At 46.3% G+C, this 24855-nt stretch overlaps 1 protein-coding gene across 8 annotated transcripts in view; it reads left to right on the forward strand.

The window, feature by feature from the left end:
* Positions 1-24855, forward strand: part of KDM2A (lysine demethylase 2A) — a 113598-nt gene that overhangs the window by 85478 nt on the left and 3265 nt on the right. For all 8 annotated transcript variants that reach the window (XM_045039592.1, XM_019812744.3, XM_023240102.2 and 5 more), the window contains 10 exons: positions 126-252; positions 3588-3982; positions 14145-14228; positions 15689-15958; positions 16512-16643; positions 18424-18513; positions 20677-21389; positions 23110-23273; positions 23782-23940; positions 24508-24723. In XM_045039592.1, coding sequence (XP_044895527.1) covers positions 126-252; positions 3588-3982; positions 14145-14228; positions 15689-15958; positions 16512-16643; positions 18424-18513; positions 20677-21389; positions 23110-23273; positions 23782-23940; positions 24508-24723 — 2350 coding nt within the window. The remainder of the gene's footprint in view (positions 1-125; positions 253-3587; positions 3983-14144; positions 14229-15688; positions 15959-16511; positions 16644-18423; positions 18514-20676; positions 21390-23109; positions 23274-23781; positions 23941-24507; positions 24724-24855) is intronic.

The raw sequence follows: 24855 nt of genomic DNA on the forward strand, positions 1-24855 counted from the left end.
ACGTTTCAGGTTGACGAGAGAGCATTTTTCCTGGGTTAATCTTTGCAGTGATTCAGTTTGTCTTACTCTCTTTCCTTGAAAATTGTTATCAGCTTGCTTTTTCTCATTGTTTTGTTCCCATGCAGGTTCCAAATAAGTTCCGCTATCCATTCTACTATGAGATGTGTTGGTACGTGTTGGAGCGCTATGTATACTGCATAACCAACCGCTCCCACCTAACTAAGGAATTTCAAAAAGAGTCCCTCAGTATGGGTAAGTGTTCTGCCTACGTGAACTTACCTGCTTGGGTCTACAAAATTCATTCGTTGAAGCTGAATGTTGTTTACAGCTGATCTCTTACCCAGATGTGAATTATTAGGCAAAATGAAATATCTGGATCTCCTCTTTGTCTGAGTTGTTAGTACCTTAGCTCCTTAAGAAAGGTGATCACTTTTCTGCTGTGCTTTATTGTATAAAGAGTGGTCTTTGGCAAAGTAAAAACTAAGAACACACCATCATGCTAACTCTTACTGTATTCCAGGCACTTTACTAAGCAGTGTATATACATTAAATTCTAATCATTACTGATGAGGGTAGGTATTATTATCTCATTTTACAGATGGTGGCATTTAAGTTTCAAGGAGATTAAAAAACTTGATCTGTGATCTTATAGTTAATAAGTGGGAAATAATAATAACGATTAATAAGTGGGGAAGGTACAGTTTGAATCAGATTGGTAAGACTCTACAATCTATATCCTTAACTTCTATGCTTTAATGTTTCCCCAACTTCTATCAAGAGAAATATTTTATTTGATGGCAAGATACTTTGTTTTTCTCCTGACTCTCACTGAGATTGGCAGCTTCAAAACTGAGAACAGTGGATGTGATTAGACAAGAGTACTTTCGTTTTCTTTCTTGATTTTTTTTAAATGTTTGTTTATTTACTTTGAGAGAGAGGGAGAGAGAAAATCCCAAGCAGGGTTTTTGCTGTCAGCATGGAGCCTGACATGGGGCTTGATCCCAGGAACCATGAGATATAGCCTGAGCCGAAATCAAGAGCCAGACACTTAACCAACTGAGCCACCCAGATGCCCCAGGATACTTTCAGTTGTACATTTTTAGGCTGTTCTATACCCTAAGGTGCAGAGGAGCCAACACTGTAATATCTTGTGGTCATATGTTTCATGGAATCTTCAATCTAAACCAGATATTTTTGGGGCGCCTGGGTGGCTCAGTCAGTTGAGTGTCCGACTTCAGCTCAGGTCATGATCTCGCAGTTTGTGAGTTTGAGCCCCACATCGGGCTCTGTGCTGATGAGCCTGGAGCCTGCTTCGGATTCTGTCTCCCTCTCTGTCCCCCCACTCGTGTGCACACTCTCTCTCTCTCTCAAAAATAAATAAACATTAAGAAAAAAAAAACTAAACCAGATATATTTTTTCTTTGAGGGTTGTTTATATTCTTGTTTGAAAATAAAAAATGGTCGAGTACATGAAAGCAGGATACAGAATTGTGTATGTAGCATAATCCCAGTGCAACTATAGTCGTGCACATATGTGTCAAAAAAGATGGAAAGAAAATACACATCAGTTGTTGAGTTATCTAAGGGCAGAGGGATAAGGGATGACTTCTTTGCACCATCCTATATTTTCTAAATTATGATTATTTTTATTATTTTAATGTTTGTTTATTTTTGAGAGAGAGAGCATATGCACAAGAGAATCTGAAGCAGGCTGCAGGCTCTGAGCTCTCAATGCAGAGCCCGATGCGGGGCTCGAACCCATGATCCGTGAAATCGTGACCTGAGCTGAAGTCAGACCTTAACTGACTGAGCCACCCAGGTGCCCCTGTTTTCTAAATTATTACTAGTAAACATACATTACTTTTTTTCCCTTTGGATTGGCTAATTAATTTTTATAGGGTATTTTTAATGTTTATTTTTGAGAGAGAATGTGCACAGGTACATGCGCACATGAGTGGGGAAGGGGCGGGGGGTGGGGGACAGAGGATCCAAAGCAGGCTCCCTGCTCACAGCAGAGAGCCCAATATGGGGCTTAAACTCACAAACCATGAGATCATGACCCGAGCCAAAGTCAGACACTTAACCAACTGAGCCACCCAAGTGCCCCACCCATATAGTTTTCTTAAAAAAAGGTGGAGGGGGGGGGTGGCGCCTGGGTGGCTCAGTGGGTTAAGTTAACGCGTCCGACTTCAGCTCAGGTCATGATCTCGCGGTCTGTGAGTTCGAGCCCCACATTGGGCTCTGTGCTGACAGCTCAGAGCTTGGAGCCTGTTTCAGATTCTGTGTCTCCCTCTTTCTCTCTCCTCCACCGCTCATGCTCTGTCTCTCTCTCCTCAAAAATAAACGTTAAAAAAATTTTTAAGTTATTTATTTTTGAGAGAGAGCATGTGCGAGTTGGGGAGAGGTGGAGAGAGAGAAAATCCCAAGCAGGCTCCGCACTGCCAGCACAGAGGCTAAGGCGGGGCTCAAACCCATGAACCACAGGACCATGACCTGAGCAGAAGTTAGATGCTCAACTGACTGAGCCACCTGGGTGCCCCCCCTTTTTTAACTTTTTATTCAAATTCCAGTTACTTAACATGCATGGACGATATAGTGATTCAACTCTTCCATATAGCACCCGGTGCTCATCTCAAAAAGCACACTGCTTAATCCCCATCACCTTTTTTAACTCATCCCCTCACCCACCTCCCCTTTGGTAACTAGCTATCAGTTCTCTGTAGTTAGGGTCTGTTTCTTGTATTACTTTCATAACAAAGAACCAATTCACATTTAACAATATTTCTTTCACTAAAACTTTTGACTGTCAAAAATCTTCCCTTTAAAAAATACTCAGAGTGTGGGGTGCCCAGGTGGCTCAGTCGGTTAAGCACCCGACTTCAGCTCAGGTCATGATCTCACGGTTTGTGAGTTTGAGCCCTGCATCGGACTCTGTGCTGACAGCTCAGAGTCTGGAGCCTGCTTCGGATTCTGTGTCTCCCTCTCTCTCTACCCCTTGCCCCCCCCCCAAAGTAAATAAACATTAAAAAATTAAAAAGAAATACTCACTTTGTTAGCCATATTGACAGGATTCAATTCCAAAGTTTAATTTTATGGCAAAACTTTCAATAAAACTGCTTTTTAGGGGCACCTGGGTGACTCAATCAGCTAAGCCTCCAACTCTTGATTTCATCTCAGGTCATGATCTCACAGATTTGTGAGTTCGAGCCCAGCATTGGGCTCGGCACTGACAGTTGAGAACCTGTTTGGGATTCTGTCTGTCTGTCTCTCTCTCTCTCTCTCTCTCTCTCTCTCTCTCTCTCTCTGCCCTTACTTACCCCACTCACATGTGCATGTGTGCGCACTCTCTCTCTCTCAAAATAAACTTGATTAAAAAAAACTGTAAGTATATGCTTCATAATATCTGCCTTTTTGAGGAAAAGTTAATGAAATCATAATCCCAAATTTCAGTTTGGACTTGAAACTAATTTACAGCCATTTTCAGCTGACTTTTTATAACCTCAGGGCCCCTTCCATGCTACCTGTTCCTCTTGTTGATCACACAGTCAAGTGGCATGTTCTTACTATATTTTTTTTCTTGCTGGCAGATTTGGAGTTAAATGGGTTGGAATCTGGAAATGGGGATGAGGAAGCAGTGGATCGAGAACCAAGGCGCCTGAGCAGTAGGCGCTCTGTCCTCACTAGCCCCGTAGCCAATGGGGTCAACCTGGACTATGACGGACTGGGCAAAACCTGCCGAAGTCTTCCAAGTCTGAAGAAAAGTTTGTCGGGGGACTCATCCTCTGACTCTAGCCGGGGCTCCCACAATGGCCAAGTGTGGGATCCCCAGTGTAGCCCCCGAAAGGACAGGCAGGTGCATCTGACCCATTTTGAGCTTGAAGGCCTTCGCTGTCTTGTAGATAAGTTGGAGTCTCTGCCACTGCACAAGAAATGCGTCCCCACAGGGATAGAAGATGAAGATGCTCTTATTGCCGACGTAAAGGTAAGGTCGGTTATGTCGCATGACAGCCCCTGGTCTGGCTGGGGGCAGGCAGTCGCTCAGTTCTGAGAGAGAAAGTACAGGAATTCTGGATAATCTGCGGCTCATTCAGAAAGACATTCATGTGTACCTGTGTGTGCTGCATGGTGCTTCAGTTCTCAGGGCGAGGCTAAGTCCCTGTTGTGAAAACACTGACTTCTGTATGTTCAGTTAGGACTTAAATTTAGTCTTAAAAACAGAGATTTCAGACTGATTGTAAAAATAAAGAAGAGCCTAATCTAAGAAAGTATTTTTATTAGGAAATATTACTTAATCAAGTTACCCTCAGATAAAGAGGCCTGTTTGAGAACAAAAGTGGCCAATAGCAATCTCCAGCAGCCTCCGCCCAAGCAGACGAGAGAGAAGCTTTGCTGTGCTGGGTGGTGCTGATAGGCCTTGCATATTTAGTTTCATACTTACCTACTATTAAGACCAAAAAAAAAAAAAAAATACATTGGGACAGCTTCTGAGAAAGTGTCATTGTAAACATAATCTGTCCTGGGGCACCTGGCTGACTCAGTCTCTGGAGTGTGCAACTCTTGATCTCGGAGTTGTGAGTTTGAGCCCCATGTTGGGTGTAGAGATTTAAAAAAAAACCAAAAGACATAATTTATCCTATTGCTATATCCAGTTTCTTCATGTTATATATTTTTCTTTTTTAAGAGGTCTCCCAGTATCAATATTTTCAGAGCCTAGCCCGCCCCTCATGCATTGATCTCAAAGAAATTAGCTTATTTTTAAGGAATCCAGATTTCAGCTGTCTAAATTGGAGGAAGTTCTTTTAAGTCTTTCCTCACAAGTTACCATTAACATGAACACCAAAAAGTATAAACCTGGAAATATCAATTTTCTTTTTAAAATCATCATTTGGAACTACATCTTGGGTGCAAGGCCTGGGAATGTGTAGTAGAAAGCTAGTTCACAATTAGTAATTAAGTATTTATTTTTAAACCCTGTCAGATTATCTTAAGCCACAGAAGAATTTATATTGAATAATTTTATGTGACCCTAAGGAATATAGGCTGAATATCTGAGTATGTCTTTTCCATTCCTGATTCATGTTTTTCCTTGGCCACTGCTACGGTCTGAAGTGCTTCTGCAAGCATCTCAGGAAGAATTCCAAAGTCTGGGATAGGACCTGAACTGTTTTTTTTTCTCTTTTGTTTTTGTTTTTTTTTTTTTCAATAGACTTTTACATTGTATCTTATTGTTTATGCATCAGTGAAAGGGTGAAAAAATAAAGAGGCTTAAAAAAGTGGTAGCCTGTTAGATTGGTCCTCTTCAATGGTGATAGAAGCAGGACAGTTGATTTTTTTTTTTTTTTAATGTTTGTTTATTTTTGAGAGAGACAGAGACAGAATGCGAGTGCGTTAGGGACAGACAGAGAGGGAGACACAGAATCTGAAGCAGGCTCCGGGCTCCGAGCTGTCAGCACAGAGCCCAACACGGGGCTCGAACTCACGAGCTGTGAGATCATGATCTGAGCCAAAGTTGGACACTCAGCCAACGGAGCCACCCAGGTGCCCCAACAGTTGATTTTTCAGTTTGGTTTTACAAGGTTTGTTCTAGAAGAGACAGGTGGCATCATCGTGGCTTGTATTTAGGGGAGGAAATGACAAAGTTCTAGATAAATGTGGTCCTATTTCTATAATGATTAATGTGCAGCAAAACAAACTTAGTCATACTTTTCCAGACTCACAAACTAGATTCCAAACTCACTTTCCACCCTTGAGTGAGCAAAGGACATACACATTTTTTCTTTTCCATTATGATAGGACATATCTATTAATACTTCCTGAGAGTTTGAGTGTAACATCTTTTTTTTTCCTCAGAAGTTTTTTTTATGTGGCTATTCCATAGATACATTTAGGAAACATTAAATTAACTTGCCTGTAGGATCCCTGAAAAGAAAGATTTCTAAGTTTATAGCTCACAGTCTTTTGGCCTGGGTGTCTGTATTTCTGAATCGTGAAAAAGAATAGTTATCTTCTCAGTCCTATGGGATTTGACTCCATTGACTCCAGTTATAGGAAGCCTTATTGTAATCCCCTAGTCAGCTGTACAAGGTCAAGTGTCATAATAGAAATACACAAACTCCCATAACTGTTAAATAAAGATACTTGAGGGGCGCCTGGGTGGCGCAGTCGGTTAAGCGTCCGACTTCAGCCAGGTCACGATCTCGCGGTCCAGGAGTTCGAGCCCTGCGTCAGGCTCTGGGCTGATGGCTCAGAGCTTGGAGCCTGTTTCCGATTCTGTGTCTCCCTCTCTCTCTGCCCCTCCCCTGTTCATGCTCTGTCTCTCTCTGTCCCAAAAATAAATAAACGTTGAAAAAAAAATTAAAAAAAAATAAAGATACTTGAGGCAGAGTGGCAGGGGAAAATGTAGAAAATTTTGGGTCAAATACTAAGCAGAGTAAAAGTATGCAGCGGGAAGGGGGGAAATGAGTTAAAAAGAGGTATCTAAAGAGGGCTCTTAGCATTATGAAAAGTGTCTAGAGAGAGCTTCCTTGTGTTTGTCAGGAATCGTGAAAAACATGGCTGCCACCCCAGGCTCAGTCAGAGTGGCACAGAGACCAGAGCCTGAGGAAGGAGTGGTCAGCAGGATGACTAGGAGACTGACAGTGTTTGAATTCTTCCTGCAGGGGCTTGTCTGCACCTTGTTTTGCTTGCCCGATACCATAGTTAAAATGCAGCTGATAGCAGAAGACAACAGACTTAGATACCAGCTATGCAGGTAGTTTAACTTAAGATCAAATGGATTCATCATTCCTGAATTTGACCATTTATATTTAATCTGAGCTTCAGATAATAGTGAATATAGAGCTTGAATACTTTGAGAATCTGAATATCACCCAAAAGAAAAGAAGCTGTGCATTGGGTAGGTGCCATCACCGCACAGCTGGAGACTGCAGTGCTAGAGAGCTTGGTGCTTGTAGCATAGAAGCCTACACTGCAGTGGAGGACAGCAGCAAGCCGAGTTTACTCTTCCTGCAGAGAGAGGGATTGTTTCTTGTTGCAGCCTGTGTGGCTCTTAGAAGAACTAGCAGAAGAGATGAGAGCTCTACGGTTATATATCCCTGGAAGAAAAGTCCATTTTAGTGTTGGGGGGGGTGGGGGAAGGGCTTTGAAGATTCTAAAATATTAAATTCTGCATTGTCAAAGAAAGATCGGGGCACTTGAGTGGCTCAGGTCATGATCTCAGGGTTCGTGGGTTCGAGCCCCGCGTCAGGCCCTGTGCTGACAGCTCGGAATCTGGAGCCTGCTTCGGATTCTGTGTCTCCCTCCCTCTCTCTCTGCCCCTCCCCCAGGCATGTTCGTTCATTCCTTCTCTCTCTCTCTCTCTTTCTCAAAAATAAACATTAAAAATTAAAAAACAGAGAAAGAAAATAGAATATAAAGTTGGGAGGGGATTAGATAAAAAAAAAGGGGGGGGGGGCATTAAAAACTGTTGACCTGGGGCACCTGGGTGGCTCAGTCTGTTGAGCATGTTGAGTGTCCAAGTTGTGATTTTGGCTCAGGTCATGTTCTCACAGTCTGAGGGATCAAGCCCCAAGTCACGCTCCTTGCTGAGCATTGAGCTGGCCTGGGATTGATTCATATTCATTCATATTCTCTCTCTCTCTCTCTCTCTCTCTCTCTCTCTCTCTCTCTCTCTCTCTCTTTCTCCCCCTCTCCCCCTCTCCCCCTCTCCCTCTCCCCCTCCCTCCCTCCCTCTCTCTCCCTCTTCCTCCCTCTCTCCCCTCCTCTCCCCTCCCCTCCCTCCCTCTCTCTCCCTCTTTCCCTCTGTTCCTGAGCCCCTCCCTGACTCCTTGCTCTCTCTCTCTCTCTCTCTCTCTCTCTCTCTCTGGAAGAAAAAAAAAAAAAAGACAGGACCTAGAGCAGTGTCAGTAATACAGTCCCATTAAAGTGAGAGAAAATCTCTGTGCATTGCAGTGGTGCTGGAGAAAGGGACATGCCAACTGCTGACAGTGGGTCACAGAAAGGTGGTAGGAGTCAGCCTGAAGACTGAGTTTTTAATCAGAATTTATTGTTTTGTATTTATTTTGGTCATAAAGGAGCTCTTAATATATATACATAAAAAGTTTTTAATATATCAATGTATTTGGCTGCCCAACTCAGTGAAACAAATTCAGTGTTGTATACGTATTTACTTTCCTGTTTTCTCTAAGATATTTTGATAAGCTGGGCAAACATGTGACTTGTGGTCAAGATACTAGATCTATGAAAGCTTGTTTTCTCCTCTGTAAAATAACATCTACCTCAATGGGGCTGTTGTGAAATTTAATGATAATGTTAGTAAATATTTAATAAACTATATCACTATTACAGAAAAAAATCAGATGTCACAAATCTGTGAATAATGCCTGCCTACTCTGTGCCAGAACCGGGCTGAGTGTTGGGGTAAATATGCACACATGCTGTGGATGAGGCCCTCGAGGGTCTTGCAAGTCAGTGGTGGAGCAGGCATTTCAATAGGCTGAGAAAGTAAGTGCATCCTAGGTTTACAGGTACCATGCATGCCATTAGAGTGAACACTGAGAAGCTGGGTGTGGATTCTGTCCTGAGGGAAGGAAGTGCCAGTCTTCTTAACTCAGAAGTTAAGGGGGCACCTGGCTGGCTCAGTAGGTAGAGCGTGTGGCTCTTGATCTTGGGATTGTGAGTTTGAGCCCCACATTGGTTGTAGAGAGATTGCTTATGAACAAACAAACAGACAGACTTCTAATATGGTCTCCTGGGTGGCTGAGTGGATTGAGCGTCTGACTCTTGATTTCGGCTGAGGTCCTGATCCCCCGAGTCATGGGATGGAGCCCTGAGTCTGGTTCCATGCTGAGTGTGAAGCCTGCTTGGGATTCTCTCTCCCTCTCCCTTTGCCCCTTTCTCCCACTCATTCTCTCTTTAAAAAAAAAAAAAAAAAAAAATAGTTAATAAACTTTCCTGTTAGATGATAAAACAGTATATAAATGACTCTCAGTTTATGAATTCTAGAATTGTTCTTTGTGGTGCAATAGGCTACTACTGCTGCTCTGAACTAAGATCCTAACATTTTATTTTGTAACCATGATCTAAAAATTTACACTCGGTTCTCTCTCAGGAGTATGATGGAACCAAAAGCAAAGTCATGGTTTCAGGTAGATACAGACACTAATGAGAAATTTGCTTCATCTGACACTTTGGGGGTGACTCTGGCACTAGTTAAAGAGAAGAACTGGTAGAGGATCCACTATAATTAGATCTTAATCCATTAAACTAGATTAGAGGGGGGAAAGGCAACCTGTATAAATAAAACTTCATTTGAAATCTAATCGACACATTCTAAGTGGAAAGTTTTATATTTATTTACTCATCAGTTTATTTTTTAAATGTAAACTCTATACCCAACATGGGGCTTGAACTCATGACCCCAAGATCAAGAGTCACATACTCCACCGACTGAGCCAGCCAGGTGCCCCCTAAGAAAAAAGTTTTGAATAATTTAATAGCTACAAGGCATATAAGGTTAGGTTAAAATACGTAATAATTCTTCAAAGTGTTATTATATTATTGTGTTATGTAATGTCATGTTCTTACCATCTCTGATCTTTGGTGCCTGTCTTTTATTCTGAATTAATGGGGCGGGGGGGGGGGGGGAGGCGGGGAGGCTGGCCTCATTTAGTAAGCGATTTGGAAGCCCTGTCTGGTTTTTGTCCTTTCCTGGTGGCCTCTCGGGTTTTACTTGCTACAGCGTGGTAACATGTTTCTCTTTAGTATTCCATTCTTTATCACCCCTCCAGGTTAGATAGGACTGAGATAAGAACCAGGATTTTCTAAGAAGACCTCTCACACTATTAAGGAGAGCGTTTCAGACATAATAGTCTGATTGCACTTGGTCTTTCAGTCTTTTTTTTTTTTTAACGTTTTATTTATTTTTGAGACAGAGAGAGAGACAGAGCATGAACGGGGGAGGGGCAGAGAGAGAGGGAGACACAGAATCGGAAACAGGCTCCAAGCCATCAGCCCAGAGCCTGACACGGGGCTCGAACTCCCGGACCACGAGATCGTGACCTGAGCTGAAGTCGGACGCTCAACCGACTGAGCCACCCAGGCGCCCCAAGGTCTTTCAGTCTTAAGATAAAGGGCAAACGAGAGGTTTAGGATTAGAATGGCGATAGAAACTTTTTCAGGGAGAGCTCAACCAAAAAGCACAAAACTCCCACCTTTCTTGGTAAACTACTGTCAAAATTGAAATATTTAGCCCCTCCCTGGCAGCAAAGCCCAAGCCCCAGAAAGCATATTAAGCCACCGACTACATCAGAAACTCACTGACACAACTGTCCTGGAAATAAAAAGGTTTCCAGTGGTAAGAGCTAGGTTCTTAGTGGCCTGAGATGTTTATTTCAAAGCAGCTCCTGTAATTTCTGAAAAAAAGCCAAGTTATATTTATGAGAGTCTGAAAATTACATAAATCTAGATCCAAAATACAGTACACTGTAGTGAGAGATTGCTTGTTCAGTCCGAGCTTCACCCTGACCGTGAATCAGTGTGTGGAGAGTGTGTGGCACGCATCACTCGAGTAGCTGCCACAAATGGCATCGGGATGTCTGACGGGATACAAGGCTGGCCGCATCATCCAGGGAACATCAAGAATGTGGCAGGCAAAACAAACGACTAGGCTAGGAAATGGGCAGGAGTGCTGGTGTCCTGGGGGGAGGGGTAATCTGAGGGGCAGAGTCCCAGGAGACTGGTGGATGTGGAATTGGCAGACACAGATTCAGTGGCTCCTTGCGCTGGTACCAAGGCAGGAGATAAAGCACCTTGACACCTTGACCTCAGGTTGTACCTCAGCTGGCTTTACTTGGTCAAGATGGAACTGCGGGAAGAGCTGCCTAGACGTTTCGGTTATGGTGGTAGAGTGCCCAGTCGTAACCAGAGGCAGGCATCTGTTGTCGAAGTAGTTGATATTAAACAGACATATGTATTGAATATCTCAGTATTGGTTGAAATGTGTCATTCCTGAAGGTTTTTCTGGAAACATGTATGCTCATTCTGGATTCTGGGCTGGGAGAGCAGCAGTGAGGGCAGGTGAAGCAGGCGGGTGTGTGGGGAAAGAAGGGAAGTTGGAGGAACTCAGCTTGGGTGCCTGGCTCTTGCACAGGCTGAACTTCGGGTGACTCGCTGTTTGCCTGAAAAGCAGGAGAGAGAATTGGGGGGAGTGGTCAGTGGGCAAGAGTGCTGGCTGTAACAATAAGAGGTGACCCTGAGGGGCAGGGTGTGGACGAAGACAAGGACACTCACGGGCTCAGATGCAGAACGGGTTAAAGCCTTCCCTTTTGCTGGCGCCTTCCGAAGTCGGCCAGAGGGAGCCCTCCGGGGCCGGCCTTGGGTTCTCCTATTGCAGTGGTGGTGGGAGGGAGCAGGCGGGGGCGCGGCCCGGCTCGCCTCCCGGGCAGCCTTTCCTCCAATCACCAGGCCGAGAGCGCCGGCTGAGCACACCCCCTCCCGACTCTGCAGCAGGACGGCTGGGCCCTCTGCCTGGCTCGCTCACTCGAGCTCAGCTCCCCCTCCTGCCATCTTCCGTTGCAAAGCATTTCTGGGAGCTGCATGTGGGTGACGCAGCAGCATTGTTCGCAGGCACAGGAAGCCGCGGCTGAGCTGAAGGGCTCGAGAAGGAGCTCAGAGCACGACACGCTGCTCCCTCTGGGTAGCCTCAAGGGTTATAGCTGGACTGCCCCGCCTGATGTACTTTGGGAGATTCCAGAATTTTCAAGTAAATCAGGATTTTCCTAGAGGCAGAAAACCTAAACTCCTTCAGCACAACTTCCAATACAGAAAACAAAACAAAGACGCTGGGGAAACTTCAACCAAGAGCTTCAGCAGCTCCAGAGCGACGAGAAACGCAAGGTCAGGCGGGTGGGCGGCAAACCCTTTCTGGCTCGGGGTGTGTGTAACTGTAGGGACTTTGTCTCAGCGGAAGAGGCGGAAGAACAGCCTACCAGGGGACTCCAGGACAATGCTCAGGTTACTTGGTGTTGCTCTAGCCGTCATTGCACTTGTTCCCTCTCCTGGTGGGATGTGCTCTTGAATTGGGTCTCTTGGCTTTGGGGAATCCTTTTTCCTTCTCTTTCCAGACGCCCGCTGTTCTCTTCCCCTTCCTGTGATGTGTGGGGTGTGGGCTTGTGTTTGAATGTTCTCCCGAATGCCAGGAGCCTAGATAGGCGTCAGCCTTTCCGCACTCCACCCCCGCTCCCTGTCCCAAACCCCCTCTGGTGAAGGGTGGTGGCTGCTTTATATGGTTTCTTGGAGGGCCTCAGCTGGAGTCTGCCTTTTTTGATGAAGCAGGGCGAGTTTGGTTGTCTGGCCCCAAGAAAATAAGGCTTGGAAGGAAATCTGCATTTCCCTCCACACCCACACAGACCCCGGTAACAGAGTCGTAGATGTGTGAACAGCTGCCCCCACCCCCCACGCAGACACAGTTTCTCCACCTACCTTTCCTTATCCCCCACAAAAAATCTTGCAGGTAGATTTAGACTGCTTTTGGTGAACGGTTAGGTTCCTTTTGCTACTCTTAAACAATTGTGGATCTTTCTGTGAGGTCTGTTTTGCTGAAAGTGGAAAGTCCCTGTTTGTGGACAGCTCAGTGCTCTCCGGGGCGGCAGAGGAAATGGGCAGAGTCCTGCTCCTCAGCAGTAGACATGGGGGAGGGGAACTGTGCACTCCCTCGCACACGTTTTGAATGGACCTGAATTTTTCACCCTAGGGAGATTAGGAGTCCAAACCGGAGCCCAGTCCCAGAGCCTTAGTCCCACGTGGCACCGCACCCCGCCTCTTCACCCCCACGCTGTGCGGTGCTAAACAGGAGACTTCAGAATAGGATGTCATAGCAACTTGAAGTAAATAAAACGTCTGCAAATGAAATCAGTTTGGGGGAGGGTGAGAGGCAGCTGGAGACTTGGCAAAGGGGTTCTTCGTAGAGGAGCTTCCTGGGTGTTTTAAAGGGTCTTTCTGAGTCCCAACTCGAATTTGGAGCATGATCCTTGGTAGAGAAGTGCCGCATGCTTCAAAAAGTCCTGGTCTCTAGGCACAGAGCCCACAAGATTATGGAAATGATTATTAAAGATGGCCTAGGCATGCTTATTGTCCAGCATCAAAGTTGAGTGTTCACTGAAACACTGAAACAGTTAATACCCTGTACACAGTAGGGCAACCTGAAAGGAATCTTGTAACTTGTCTTCTGGATTTGTGTTCTTTTGCTGTTGTCCTTGCTGTAGGGCGCATGAGGTCAGAGGAAGAGGGATTTCGTTTTCTGCTCTAAGGTTCAGGATTCAGAAATTTCTGTCGAAAACATAAAGGCTTGCTTCCAAATAACACTCAACCAGTATGATTCACTTAAGTGGTAGTTTCTTACTGTAGCAGTGTCCTCAAGTCATTCAAACTAGATTGGCTAAAGCCGTCAAAACTGTTGCCCCTAAATTGTAAATTGTACCTGTTCCATTCCAGAATAAAGCCAAATGATTGACTTTGTGTGTGTGTGTGTGTGTGTGTGTGTGTGTGAGAGAGAGAGAGAGAGAGAGAGAGAGAGAGAGAGAGATTAATCGATTGGTTAATTTGAAGTTGAGATTTCTGTAATCAGACTTAGAAGAACAGAGCTCTGGGTTGAATCAAGACATTAAGATTGTTGTTCTGTTCATATTATTAATTAAGTATTAGCCAGTCTTTTTTGCCACTTTGCTGAGATCTGCAAAATGAAAGCAGTACTTCTTGATAATTATCACTGGTGTTGAAAAGTAAGGGGGCAATATAAAGTTTTACTGCCATGTATAGAACTGTGTGCCAAGTAACACTTGTCGCCCCATAGCTAGTTACTTCAGCATACGTATTAACAGTACAGTGAGTATGCAGGTACGGGGTTGGGAGCAAAGGTAAATTCAAAGTCTTGATAGTACTACAGTAGTTTGAGTTTTCTCTTTCATCTTCAATTTATTTGTTTGGCAGTGAGTCTCTAAATGAAGGGAAAACACAGCTGCCAGCCTGCCCTTCCCATGTCGCTTGTGGGGACTGAGGCTAAGTCTGGATGCTGTTGGGAGTGGTTGGCTCTTTGTTCACTGTGTCCTGCTTTTCTTCCCCCCTCTTCTATCCTATTCTGCCCTTAGATTTTGCTGGAGGAGCTTGCCAACAGCGATCCCAAGCTAGCCCTCACTGGAGTCCCTATAGTACAGTGGCCAAAAAGGGATAAGGTAAGAAACTATTGTTCTTATCTTCAGGCTGCTGAAGCATTTTGCTAGCCGACCGTCACCATTCCGGGAAGAAAAAGAACAACTAGAGGCAGACAGCTTTTGGTGCATTAATATGAACTGACAGAAAATCATTACTCGGTTCTGTTTTAACTCTTAGGTCAGGGTAATTGGCTATCTTTAGAGGTGACTCTGTTAACGGAACTATCAAACCAGAAACCTGCCTTCAGGTTTGGATGCAAAAGTGTGCATTTGTTCACCAGAATGGATCAGTTCCTAGCCTTCCGGCCCAGTGATTCGGTCATTTTCAGATATTTTTTAAAACTAGTTAAAATAATTACATACATATTCAAATGGCTGGAGTGTTTCTATGATGGCCTGAGTGTACACTCAAGAGTCCCCTTCATTTGGATTTTTCAGTATCAAAAAGAGAAGGAAAGGAATCACCTGTAAGCTAATAAATTGTCAGGTATGAATTTTCATGCCTCTTCAGTTAGGTCCTGTGTAATTTTTCCCATATTGTCCTTTGTCAAGGTTATTTATCAAATAAATGTAAGGGCTAGCATTCTGATCCTGCCCATGGGTCTGGCAAATACATAGGCCCTTCTTTGGTTTCCCCCGGTTGAAATTTGCAGAGCCATCACATTCCAGGAGTGTTTAGGTGAATAGCTGTGAAAGATGTCTTAAAGAACCACTTCTTACTACCGGGGTGGAGGAGTCCCACTTGGCCTGGGCTTGACCACATGAGACTGCCTCAGAACAGTTTAGGCATCTCTGGCTGTTCAGTGTTTTGTGTCAGGAACATGTTTGAGGCACCGCGGAAAAAACTGAAAGACCCAGTTCCTTGTTCTTGAAAAGATCACCAGCTGGACAAATACAAGCACTAAAATTATAAACATATACCTGAGGGATGTATTTTACTGGAGTGTCTGTTATGTACCAGACTCAGAGTAATAAAGAAATGAGCAAGATTCATCTCACCCTCAAGTAGTTTATCGTCATCTTTAGGAGTATCTTCTGAGTAGTAATATCCAGGATAGGGAAATATTGGAGGGTCCCTGGAATGACATTTGGTACATAGAAAGCCTCAGGGAGGGGTGAATCTCACAGCTCAGCAAAGTGAGAGGGACGTGACTGAAGTAGATAGCCTGAAGGGACTGGCAGACCTTGTCTTTGAAGGTAATACGTAGGTGATAAGTAGAGTAAAATCAATAAATGTTTTAGGTTTCGCAGGCCACGCGGTCTCTGTCGGCAACTTCTCCACTCTGTCATTGCAAGTGAAAGCAGCCATAGACCAGACAGAAAACAAATGAACATCATGGTACTCCAGTCAAATTTCATGTACAAACAGGCAGTGGGCAGATTTGCCCACGGGCCATAGTTTGCCAAGCCTTGTGATCTTCTACCCCCTCCAGTCCTTAAAGCTACTTGATACATTTGACCTCACCGCTTTCTCTTCCTAGCTTAAATTCCCCACCCGGCCGAAGGTGCGGGTTCCTACCATCCCCATCACAAAGCCTCACACTATGAAACCAGCTCCTCGGTTAACACCTGTGAGGCCGGCTGCTGCCTCCCCCATAGTGTCAGGAGCCCGGCGGAGACGAGTGCGCTGTCGAAAATGCAAAGCCTGTGTGCAAGGAGAGTGTGGTGTCTGCCACTACTGCAGGGACATGAAGAAGTTCGGGGGGCCTGGTCGCATGAAGCAGTCGTGTGTCCTTCGGCAGTGCTTGGCAGTAAGTGGTCTGCTGGATACAGAGCTTGGGGGAGGGGTGGTGGTTGCCCAAAGGACTGAAATGCAGGTAGTAGAGGGTGGTAGAGCCTTCAGAGATGGAGAGGAGAAGTTTCTCTCTTTGGCTTCCTTTGTTTTGCCCCATTTCTCTCTGAGTTCAGAAGGAAGATACCTCACACTAAAAATGATCCCGTTTAACCTTTCAGCCTTGCTCGCCCAGTTTTCAAATGAGGGAGCAGTGTTTCAAGGTCAAGTCACTGCTTCTTGTCCCCTCTTTAACTGGATTAGAAAGGAAGGACCTGGGAGGCCTGGGATAGACTGGTGAAAATAAACTGGTCTCTGTCAGTCTCTAGTTCTCAGCTGGTTCACTCTCCCTATCCTCTTTCTCATCTAGTTTTCCTGCCAGAAACCTCTCTTCTCCACCTGGTTTCCTTGGTCCCTAAGTGTTCCCAGGAGAATTAGAGGAAGCAAATCACTCGTCTTCAGTTAAAGGGAAGCTAAACCGATAAGGATCTAAGTCTGCTCTTTTCTTGGTTTCTGTCTTTGTCCTCTTGTAGCCCAGACTGCCTCACTCAGTCACATGTTCCCTCTGTGGAGAGGTGGATCAAAATGAGGAGACACAGGACTTCGAGAAGAAACTTATGGAATGCTGTATCTGCAACGAGATTGTTCATCCTGGCTGCCTCCAGGTGAGGAGAGGCCAAAGGGGCCCCTAAGGTCTCAGGTACTGACTGGAGCAGAGGAGGGTGGGAATCCCCGATCTGGACCATCAGCAATGGGCTATGTAGTGGTCTAACATCTGTCCTTGATTCGTGGTCTACACTGTGTGTCAGCCACTGGCTCGACCCTGAGGACAGTCTCGGACACAGAATAATAGTCCCGTTCCCTGCCCTCATGGAGCTTGCGGTCTGGCCTCCATAGAGTGTGTTTGGAGTCCCCAGGCCATCATGGAACTGCCTGGTCTATTTGGGAATGCCTTGTGCCTTTAAGCATCTCTCCTGTGTACTTGACTGTATCTCTGGATGTCAGTTCCTGAAAGATGGTTAGAGTAATAGTATCAGCTAACGTTTAATGAGTGTATCAGGCTTGGTTCACACTTGAGGGCCTTTAAGAAAAAATGATAGAGGTTGTGCCTGGGTGGCTCAATCGGTTAAGCATCTGACTCTTGGTTTTGGCTCAGGTCATGATGTCACAGATTGGGAGTTCAAGTAAAAAAAAAAAAGAGAAAATGATAGAGGGGCACCTAAGGTGGCTCAGTCGGCTCAGGCTATGATCCCAGGGTCGTGGGATCAAGCCCCGAGTCCAGCTCTGCACAGAACGTGGAGCCTGCTTAAGATTCTTTCCCTCCCTCTCTCCCTCCCTCCCTCCCTCCCTCCCTCTCTCTCTCTCTCTCTCTCTCTCTCTCTCCCTCCCCCCCCTCCCCGCCCCCCCTCTCTCTGCCACTCTTCACCTGCTCATGTGTGTGCTCGCTTGCTCTCTCTAAAAAAAATCTTAAAAGGAAAGAAAAAGTGATAGGGAAGCTGATACAGTCTTTAGGAGGTAGCATCAAATCTTTAAGCATGGGCCCTGGGCCTAAGTATGCGCCAGAGCTCCTTAAGTGATACTAATATGTGGCTGGGGTGGACAACCATTGTTTTATATGCATTCTCTTGTTTACATCTTTTAAGATAGCCTTGTGAAGTTGCATCTACCCTGTTTCTTCATTCTTTAAAGGGCATTGGTGCTGGTACTTTGTCGATTTTTCCAAAGGTGTCAGCTATATCATGACTGCCACCTGGCTGACAGTGGTTGTAAGATACGGTTAATTGTGAGAAGGAGCTCAATTTTAGAAATATTCAAATGTGAAAAAAAAAATGCATCTTAAGATCAGTAAAATTAAGGTATCCTCTCCATGCTGATAAACAAAGCATTTACTATATGTCAAGCTTTTATCTAAACACGTTATTTAACAAGTAATTCATTTAATCCTCACCACACCCTTATAGGAGTATTTATGTGCACTGTACAGTTGAGAACAGAGTCACAGAGACTAGGCTACAGTCTCTGAACCCAAGCAATCATAATTACTATGCCCCACTATCAAGATGAGGTCTGGCACCATTCCGAATAGTGTGGTCAGTTCCTTTAGCAGAGAGGCATGAGATGCTCAAGAAATAAATGTGTCGGGAAAGATACATGTAGGAGTCTGCAGACCCCAGATTGACGCAGACTCTTGGGAATCTCCTTGTGGAATCTAACTTTGATCAAGTAACCAAGAGTGAAGGTGACCAGTCTCCTAGTGGCTAGGAGTGGGGCTGAATGACTCTTGGTTTTTCTCCCCGATGGGCCGATGTGTTTACAAATGGGTAAAACTTCCAGGTTCTTCCCAACCATGTGGCTGTTATTGTTTGATAAAGGAGCCTTAAGAAACAGGCTTTTTTTTTTTTTTTTTAAATGAGACAGATTTTTAACATCCCTGTCTTCCTCTAGATGGATGGAGAGGGGTTGCTTAATGAGGAATTGCCAAATTGCTGGGAGTGTCCAAAGTGCTACCAGGAGGACAACTCAGAGAAAGCCCAGGTAAGGAAGCTTTATCCAGACTGCACCGGAGAAGAAAAGAAACGTCCAGCTTAGGGGATGGCTAGAGTCTGTTTGCCTTTGCGTCTTTGTTCACATGGTTTTTCTGACCATGGAGATGATTTTGTATTTTGTTTGATAACTTTTTTCCCCCCTCTTCGGTTAATTATTTGGTTTTCTTTTGTTTGAGTTTTTGTGTTACTGAATATTGTTCCACTTGGGGTCTGCAAATTGCTGAGGTCCTCTTACACTCTGAGACCCTAGAAAAAGAGGCAGCATAGCTAGGCTCTGTGAGGAGGGCAGTGAGGCGAGCACGGTTGCTCCTGAGGAATGACACTAGAGGGAAGGCAGTGACCTGAGGCAGCTAGTAAATACAGTGGTGTGCCGGAGTTTCCAGTTAAGCGGGCTCACATTTTTGTCCTCTTCACCTTTATGGCCCTACAGAAAACCCTACCCTTGTGCCCTACACAGGCAGCCCCTCCCTGCAAGGGGACCCGTGCCATGACCTTGGCCCTGAGTAGCTGACATTGCTGGCCCGATGGGTAATACCAAAGGGCCAAGAGGACTCTGGTTGATCAGGCCAGGAGGAATAAGACCTGTTGAGGGCACAGACAGAGGAGGCAGCTGGCCTAGTGGCAGCCATCCAGGCGCAGTGGTCTCCTCCAGGCGCATTGCACAGGAGTAGGGACAAGTTTCCTGGTCTGTCTGTTTCTTCCCACTTGGGTACTGAGGTGACTGAATTTTCATTCTATATATGTTTGAAGGGCAGGGATTTCTAGAGTGGACTAGTGCTGAAGTTCTCCTTATCCCAAGTTCTTAAACTAGGGGTTCTTAAACATTTTCTCTTCATTGACGACAGTGGAGGCAGTAGTGGTGGTGTTTGCCTCCCTGCCACAGCAGGTAGAGGGACAGATGCCTCATTTTATCTTTTTTAAGTTTATTTATTTTGAGAGAGAGGGAGAGAGCACATGTGTGCACACAAGTTGGGGGGGGGGGGGGGGAGGGAGAGAATCCCAAGCAGACTCCGTGCTGTGAACACAGAGCCTGACGCAGGGCCCGAATCCATGAACCATGAGATCATGACCTGAACCGAAACCAAGAGTCAGATGCTTAACTGACTGAGCCACCCAGGTGCCCCAGGTGGCTGTATGTTAGTATTGCCTTCTTGCATTGTAAAAGCCAGCACCCACAAGGTAGTCATTCTCTTCCAACCACAGTGCCCTATGAATGTAGAGGAAAGGGAGCAGGCTTGTTGCTGAGGGACAGAAACCATCTCCTTGAGGAAAATGTGAACCACTGCTCACTGATCCCTAGTGGAACACTGGTTCAGCCTCATCACGGCGGAGTCATGGTGGCCCCAGAAGGAGACAAGTGGCGTAGGATGAGGTCGTGGACCTTTATGGAATGTCAGCTTCAGTGAACCAAAATTCCTCTTCTTCATCCAGAGTAGATTCCTTTGGAGCAGGGTGGTTCCTCAGAGGTTCCCATTCTCTGCTTTATATTCCATGCAGTTGGTCTCTAAGGATAGGGTAGGGTGCTGAGTGGAAGCAGCAGCCGGGTGGAGTCCAGCTCAGACACAGCGGAGCTAAAAGTGGTGTTTACTTCTGTCAGATTCTGCGTTCTAGTTTAAATGGTATATGGAGGCTGCTTTTCTTCTACCACAGGCATCTCTCTTCTGTCAAAAGCATCTCCTGGGTGAAGGAGTTAAATTAGAGATAGAACTAAAAACGGTCAGATTGCATCGGGGTAAAGTTGTGGCCTCTTTAGAGGGTATCTTTATCCAGGGAATTATAATCCAGAAATTGGGGCAAGAGATGAATAAGGTGGGCTGTGGAATCGTGCAGCCCAAATTTGGATCTCACTCCTCTATACTTGAACACAAACCTTTTTGTCACAGGTAGATTTCCCAAGTGACCTATTTTAAGGGTTTTGTTCTGTAATCAGCTTTCTCGGCACAGACTTGAGCTCGGTTGCTGATCGAGGCAGATTGCAGACTAGACTCTGAGGAGGTGACCACCCTGTAGCGTGCAGGTACCCCTTTCCCCATAGAAGAGCGGTGATCTGTCTTCTCTCTAGTCTCCTGAGAGCAGTAGTGAGGCTCACCCCGTAAATGTAGAGGGTTTTGGAGAAAGCACTGATGTGGCTCTTTGGGGGCCTGTTTTGCAGAAGCGGAAAATGGAAGAGAGTGATGAAGAATCCGTGCAAGCCAAAGTCCTGCGGCCCCTGCGGAGCTGCGACGAGCCCCTCACGCCCCCGCCTCACTCACCCACTTCTATGCTACAGCTCATCCATGACCCGGTTTCCCCTCGGGGTATGGTGACTCGGTCATCCCCTGGGGCTGGCCCCAGCGACCACCACAGTGCCAGCCGGGATGAGCGCTTCAAACGGCGGCAGTTGCTGCGGCTGCAGGCCACAGAGCGCACCATGGTACGGGAAAAGGAGAACAATCCCAGCGGCAAAAAGGAGCTGTCTGAAGTTGAGAAAGCCAAGATCCGGGGATCGTACCTCACTGTCACGCTACAGAGGCCCACCAAAGAGCTCCACGGGACATCCATTGTGCCCAAGCTGCAGGCCATCACGGCCTCCTCTGCCAACCTTCGCCATTCCCCCCGCGTGCTAGTACAGCACTGCCCAGCCCGAACCCCCCAGCGTGGGGATGAGGAGGGGCTGGGGGGAGAGGAGGAGGAAGAGGAGGAGGAGGAGGAGGAAGATGACAGTGCAGAGGAGGGGGGTGCAGCCAGGCTGAATGGCCGGGGCAGTTGGGCTCAGGATGGAGACGAAAGCTGGATGCAGCGGGAGGTCTGGATGTCTGTCTTCCGCTACCTCAGCCGCAGAGAACTTTGTGAATGTATGCGAGTGTGCAAGACGTGGTATAAATGGTGAGCAGGGATACAGGGATCAGGAATAGGGGTATGGGAGCAGGTGGCAGGTTTTCCATAAGAGAACTGCATGCGTCCTGGCATCTGGAGGCTTGCTGGGTCTTAAAGGATTGAATCCACTCTGTCTGTTCCCTAGACAGTGGGTCCTCTTATAGATGTGGCCAGTCGTGCCTATAGGTGTGGCCCTTCAGGGAAATGTGGCCCTTTGCTTCCTCTCCCTGCTCCGACCTTTCCCATCTCTCTTTTTACTGAACATATGAAACTGATCTGGGGGATGGATTTGTATAGTTTGTGCTAAAACTTCAGTCCACAGAGCTGCGACGGTTTTCCCCCTCAAGTAAGCTGCACTCATCACACATCTGTTGAGAGCCTGTGATGATGTGATGGTCACTGTTATTGGTGACACAGATGACTGCTTTTAAGCCCCTGCCTCAATTACCTCTCCATCTAATGAAAGGGGTGGACATGCTTTTCAAAAAATTTGAATGTTTCCACAGTTTTCCAGTTGTTTGTTCTTATCCCAATAAGACCTACCATTTCTTCTCAAAAGGGTGATGCTTGGACCACTGGCATTACCTGGGGTCATGTTAGAAACGCAGATTCTCAGGGTCCGTTTCGGTATGGCCTGAGTCAGAGCTTTGGGGGTGGAGCCAAGCAAACTGTTTTTAACACTTTTTCCAGGGGCTTCTGATACACTGCTCTATCATAAGCAGCTTGTTTCTGCCGTAGAAGTCTTATGTGCCACTGGTGAAATATTTTCAGTCTTTAAATAAAGACCTCATTCTTTACAAACACTAGTTTTATTTCCCAAATCTGAATTAATATGTGATCTACCCAAATTCTCCTAATATTTTCTCTTTGTAGAGCTAGTGGGCCTGCCTGGCTCTATTCCTCAGTTTCCAGGCTGAGCCACATAAGACTGCCCTTATGTGCTGTCTCCCCTTCCCCTGCCAACCAGACTCTGAGCCGGGCTGGGAGGCAGGGGCTGTAAAATATTAAACAGAAGCCTGCATGTTGCAGTGCTATTTGTGGCCTGTGGACTGTAGATTGCAGTGGAAAGGCAGGCCTTTCGCTTTCAGTTCTGGCCTGGACTGGACCAGAAAATATAAAGATAGCCCTGAGGCAGAAACGCAAGATGGGAAGAAGACTCTCCGGGCCCGATAATAAAGAGCCTCTTTCTGCCTGATACAGTAGTGGGCTCTTTCTAGAGCTTAAAGGAGGACTGACTGTAGATATGCTGAGGAACGCCTGCATCTCAGGCAGCTGGGTATGACTGACAAAGGAGAGAATGAAGGCAAGCCTAAGGCTTCAGGCAGCAGGAAGTCAATTTTTTAAATAATTCCTTATGTACACTTTGGTGGGAGCCATACCATTTTAATGCACATGAGAGAGTATAGTATACTGTTTGTCGTGTGTTCCTAACCACTGCGCTGTATTCCCAGCCCTTCCACAGTAAATCGGTGAACTGGTCAAGTTGCCTACTACTTAACCTGTAGGGCTGCCATAGAGGACAGGCCCTTTTGTCTGAGGATTAAAAAAACAAAAACAAACAAAAAAACCCCAGCAGGGCATGATCCTTGTCTGCTTATAGAAGAACCTGGGGAGGGTGACACTCCAGGTGCTCTGTGTTTTCTAGAAGCCTGCAGTACCCTTTGATGGGAGCTCCTCTGACAAGGAGTATCACAGTATTGACGGCTAGTGTTCTCTCCTTCTGTCACAGGTGCTGCGACAAGAGACTTTGGACAAAAATTGACTTGAGTAGGTGTAAGGCTATTGTACCCCAGGCCCTCAGTGGCATCATCAAGAGGCAACCAGTTAGCCTGGACCTCAGTTGGACCAACATCTCCAAAAAACAACTGACGTGGCTCGTCAATAGACTGCCAGGTGAGCAGGCAGGGAAAGCTGAGTTACAGGCAGTGCTTAAAACTGCTTTAGGGCAATTTAGGGCAACAGTCCCATTCCATTGTTGTCTTTCTGCTTAACGAGGGATTCACCCAGGGCCACCTTAACTGCCAGTCCCCAGGCGGCACCCCAGACTAGCTGGACTAGCCAATCATTGCCCCGGACAATGAAGAGAATGGGTCTTCTCAACACAACCACTGAAGAGATTTGAGTAAGATGTTGCCATGACCAGCCCCTTAGAATGCTTTGTACCCCTCAGCATTTTGAGGTCTTGGGAAGACAGTGTCTCGCATACTACGTTGCTCCTGTAGGAACTAAGTAATTGGTTTTACCACCAAAGCTAGAAAATGTCATATGGGAGACCATAGGAATTTTTGAACTGGATTTCTAGACTGAGAATCCATTTTACCGTGGTCACATCAGCTCGTCGTTGAGGCTTTGGATGTGCTGATAGAGTATACGATTGCATGTCTGTTTCTTCCCGCTGCAGGACTGAAAGACCTCCTCCTAGCAGGCTGTTCCTGGTCTGCAGTCTCTGCCCTCAGCACCTCCAGCTGCCCCCTTCTCAGGACCCTTGATCTTCGGTGGGCAGTGGGAATCAAGGACCCTCAAATTCGGGACTTGCTGACTCCACCGGCTGATAAACCAGGTGTGCTCTGGGCCTGACTTCTCTGTGGTCACCTGAGGGTAGCTTTGTCTCTCGACAGACTTTGTCCTCAGAAACTAAAAAAGTGTTACAAATGATGCTGTGGATGAGTGCAAATGGAGAACAGAGCAGTGGACTCAAGGTTAGCTATTTACAGCCAGTTACCTGCCTGCAGATAAAGGAGGGGCTCCTCCGTCTCAGGGGTATTGGAGTTTGGGGCCCAGAGAGTACAATCCTGAGGAAGGCCGGGAAGGCTTCATGGTTGAGGTGGAACATTAAAAGCTGTCTGCATTATGGTCTGAAAGAGTGTGGGAGTGTGGAAAGGGGTGGAGCATTCCACACATACCCTTTTGCTTTATAAGTGAGGCATAATCTAGCAGCTGGGAAGAAAGAAAACGTGTCTGGTTTCCTAGAAACTGCCCCCACACACTGCTCACTACAGGCAGGGCTGGGTGTGGGCAGTTCGCTCAACCGCTGCAAGAAGGCCTGGCCAGGAAGGAGCTGAAGCTGCCTGAGGCTTTGGAGCTGGACCAGAGTTAAGAGTTTTGACCTAGGTTCTTTTCTGTGCAGGTCAGGACAATCGCAGCAAGCTCCGGAACATGACTGACTTCCGGCTGGCAGGCCTTGACATCACGGACGCCACACTTCGCCTCATCATTCGCCACATGCCCCTCCTTTCTCGACTCGACCTCAGTCACTGCAGCCACCTGACAGATCAGTCCTCCAATCTGCTCACCGCTGTCGGGTCTTCCACTCGCTACTCCCTCACAGAGCTCAACATGGCAGGTATGCTGCTGTGATGTTTCATGACAGACGGTACCCCGTGCCTCCTGGAGGGCCCAGCCCTCCCTGGAACTTGACCAGTAAAACAATGAACTTGGGTCTGTTGACTGAACTGTGTTAACTCGTTTCCTCACG

The sequence above is a fragment of the Felis catus genome, chromosome D1 (genome assembly GCF_018350175.1).
Source record: "Felis catus isolate Fca126 chromosome D1, F.catus_Fca126_mat1.0, whole genome shotgun sequence".
NCBI classification, from domain to species: domain Eukaryota; kingdom Metazoa; phylum Chordata; class Mammalia; order Carnivora; family Felidae; genus Felis; species Felis catus.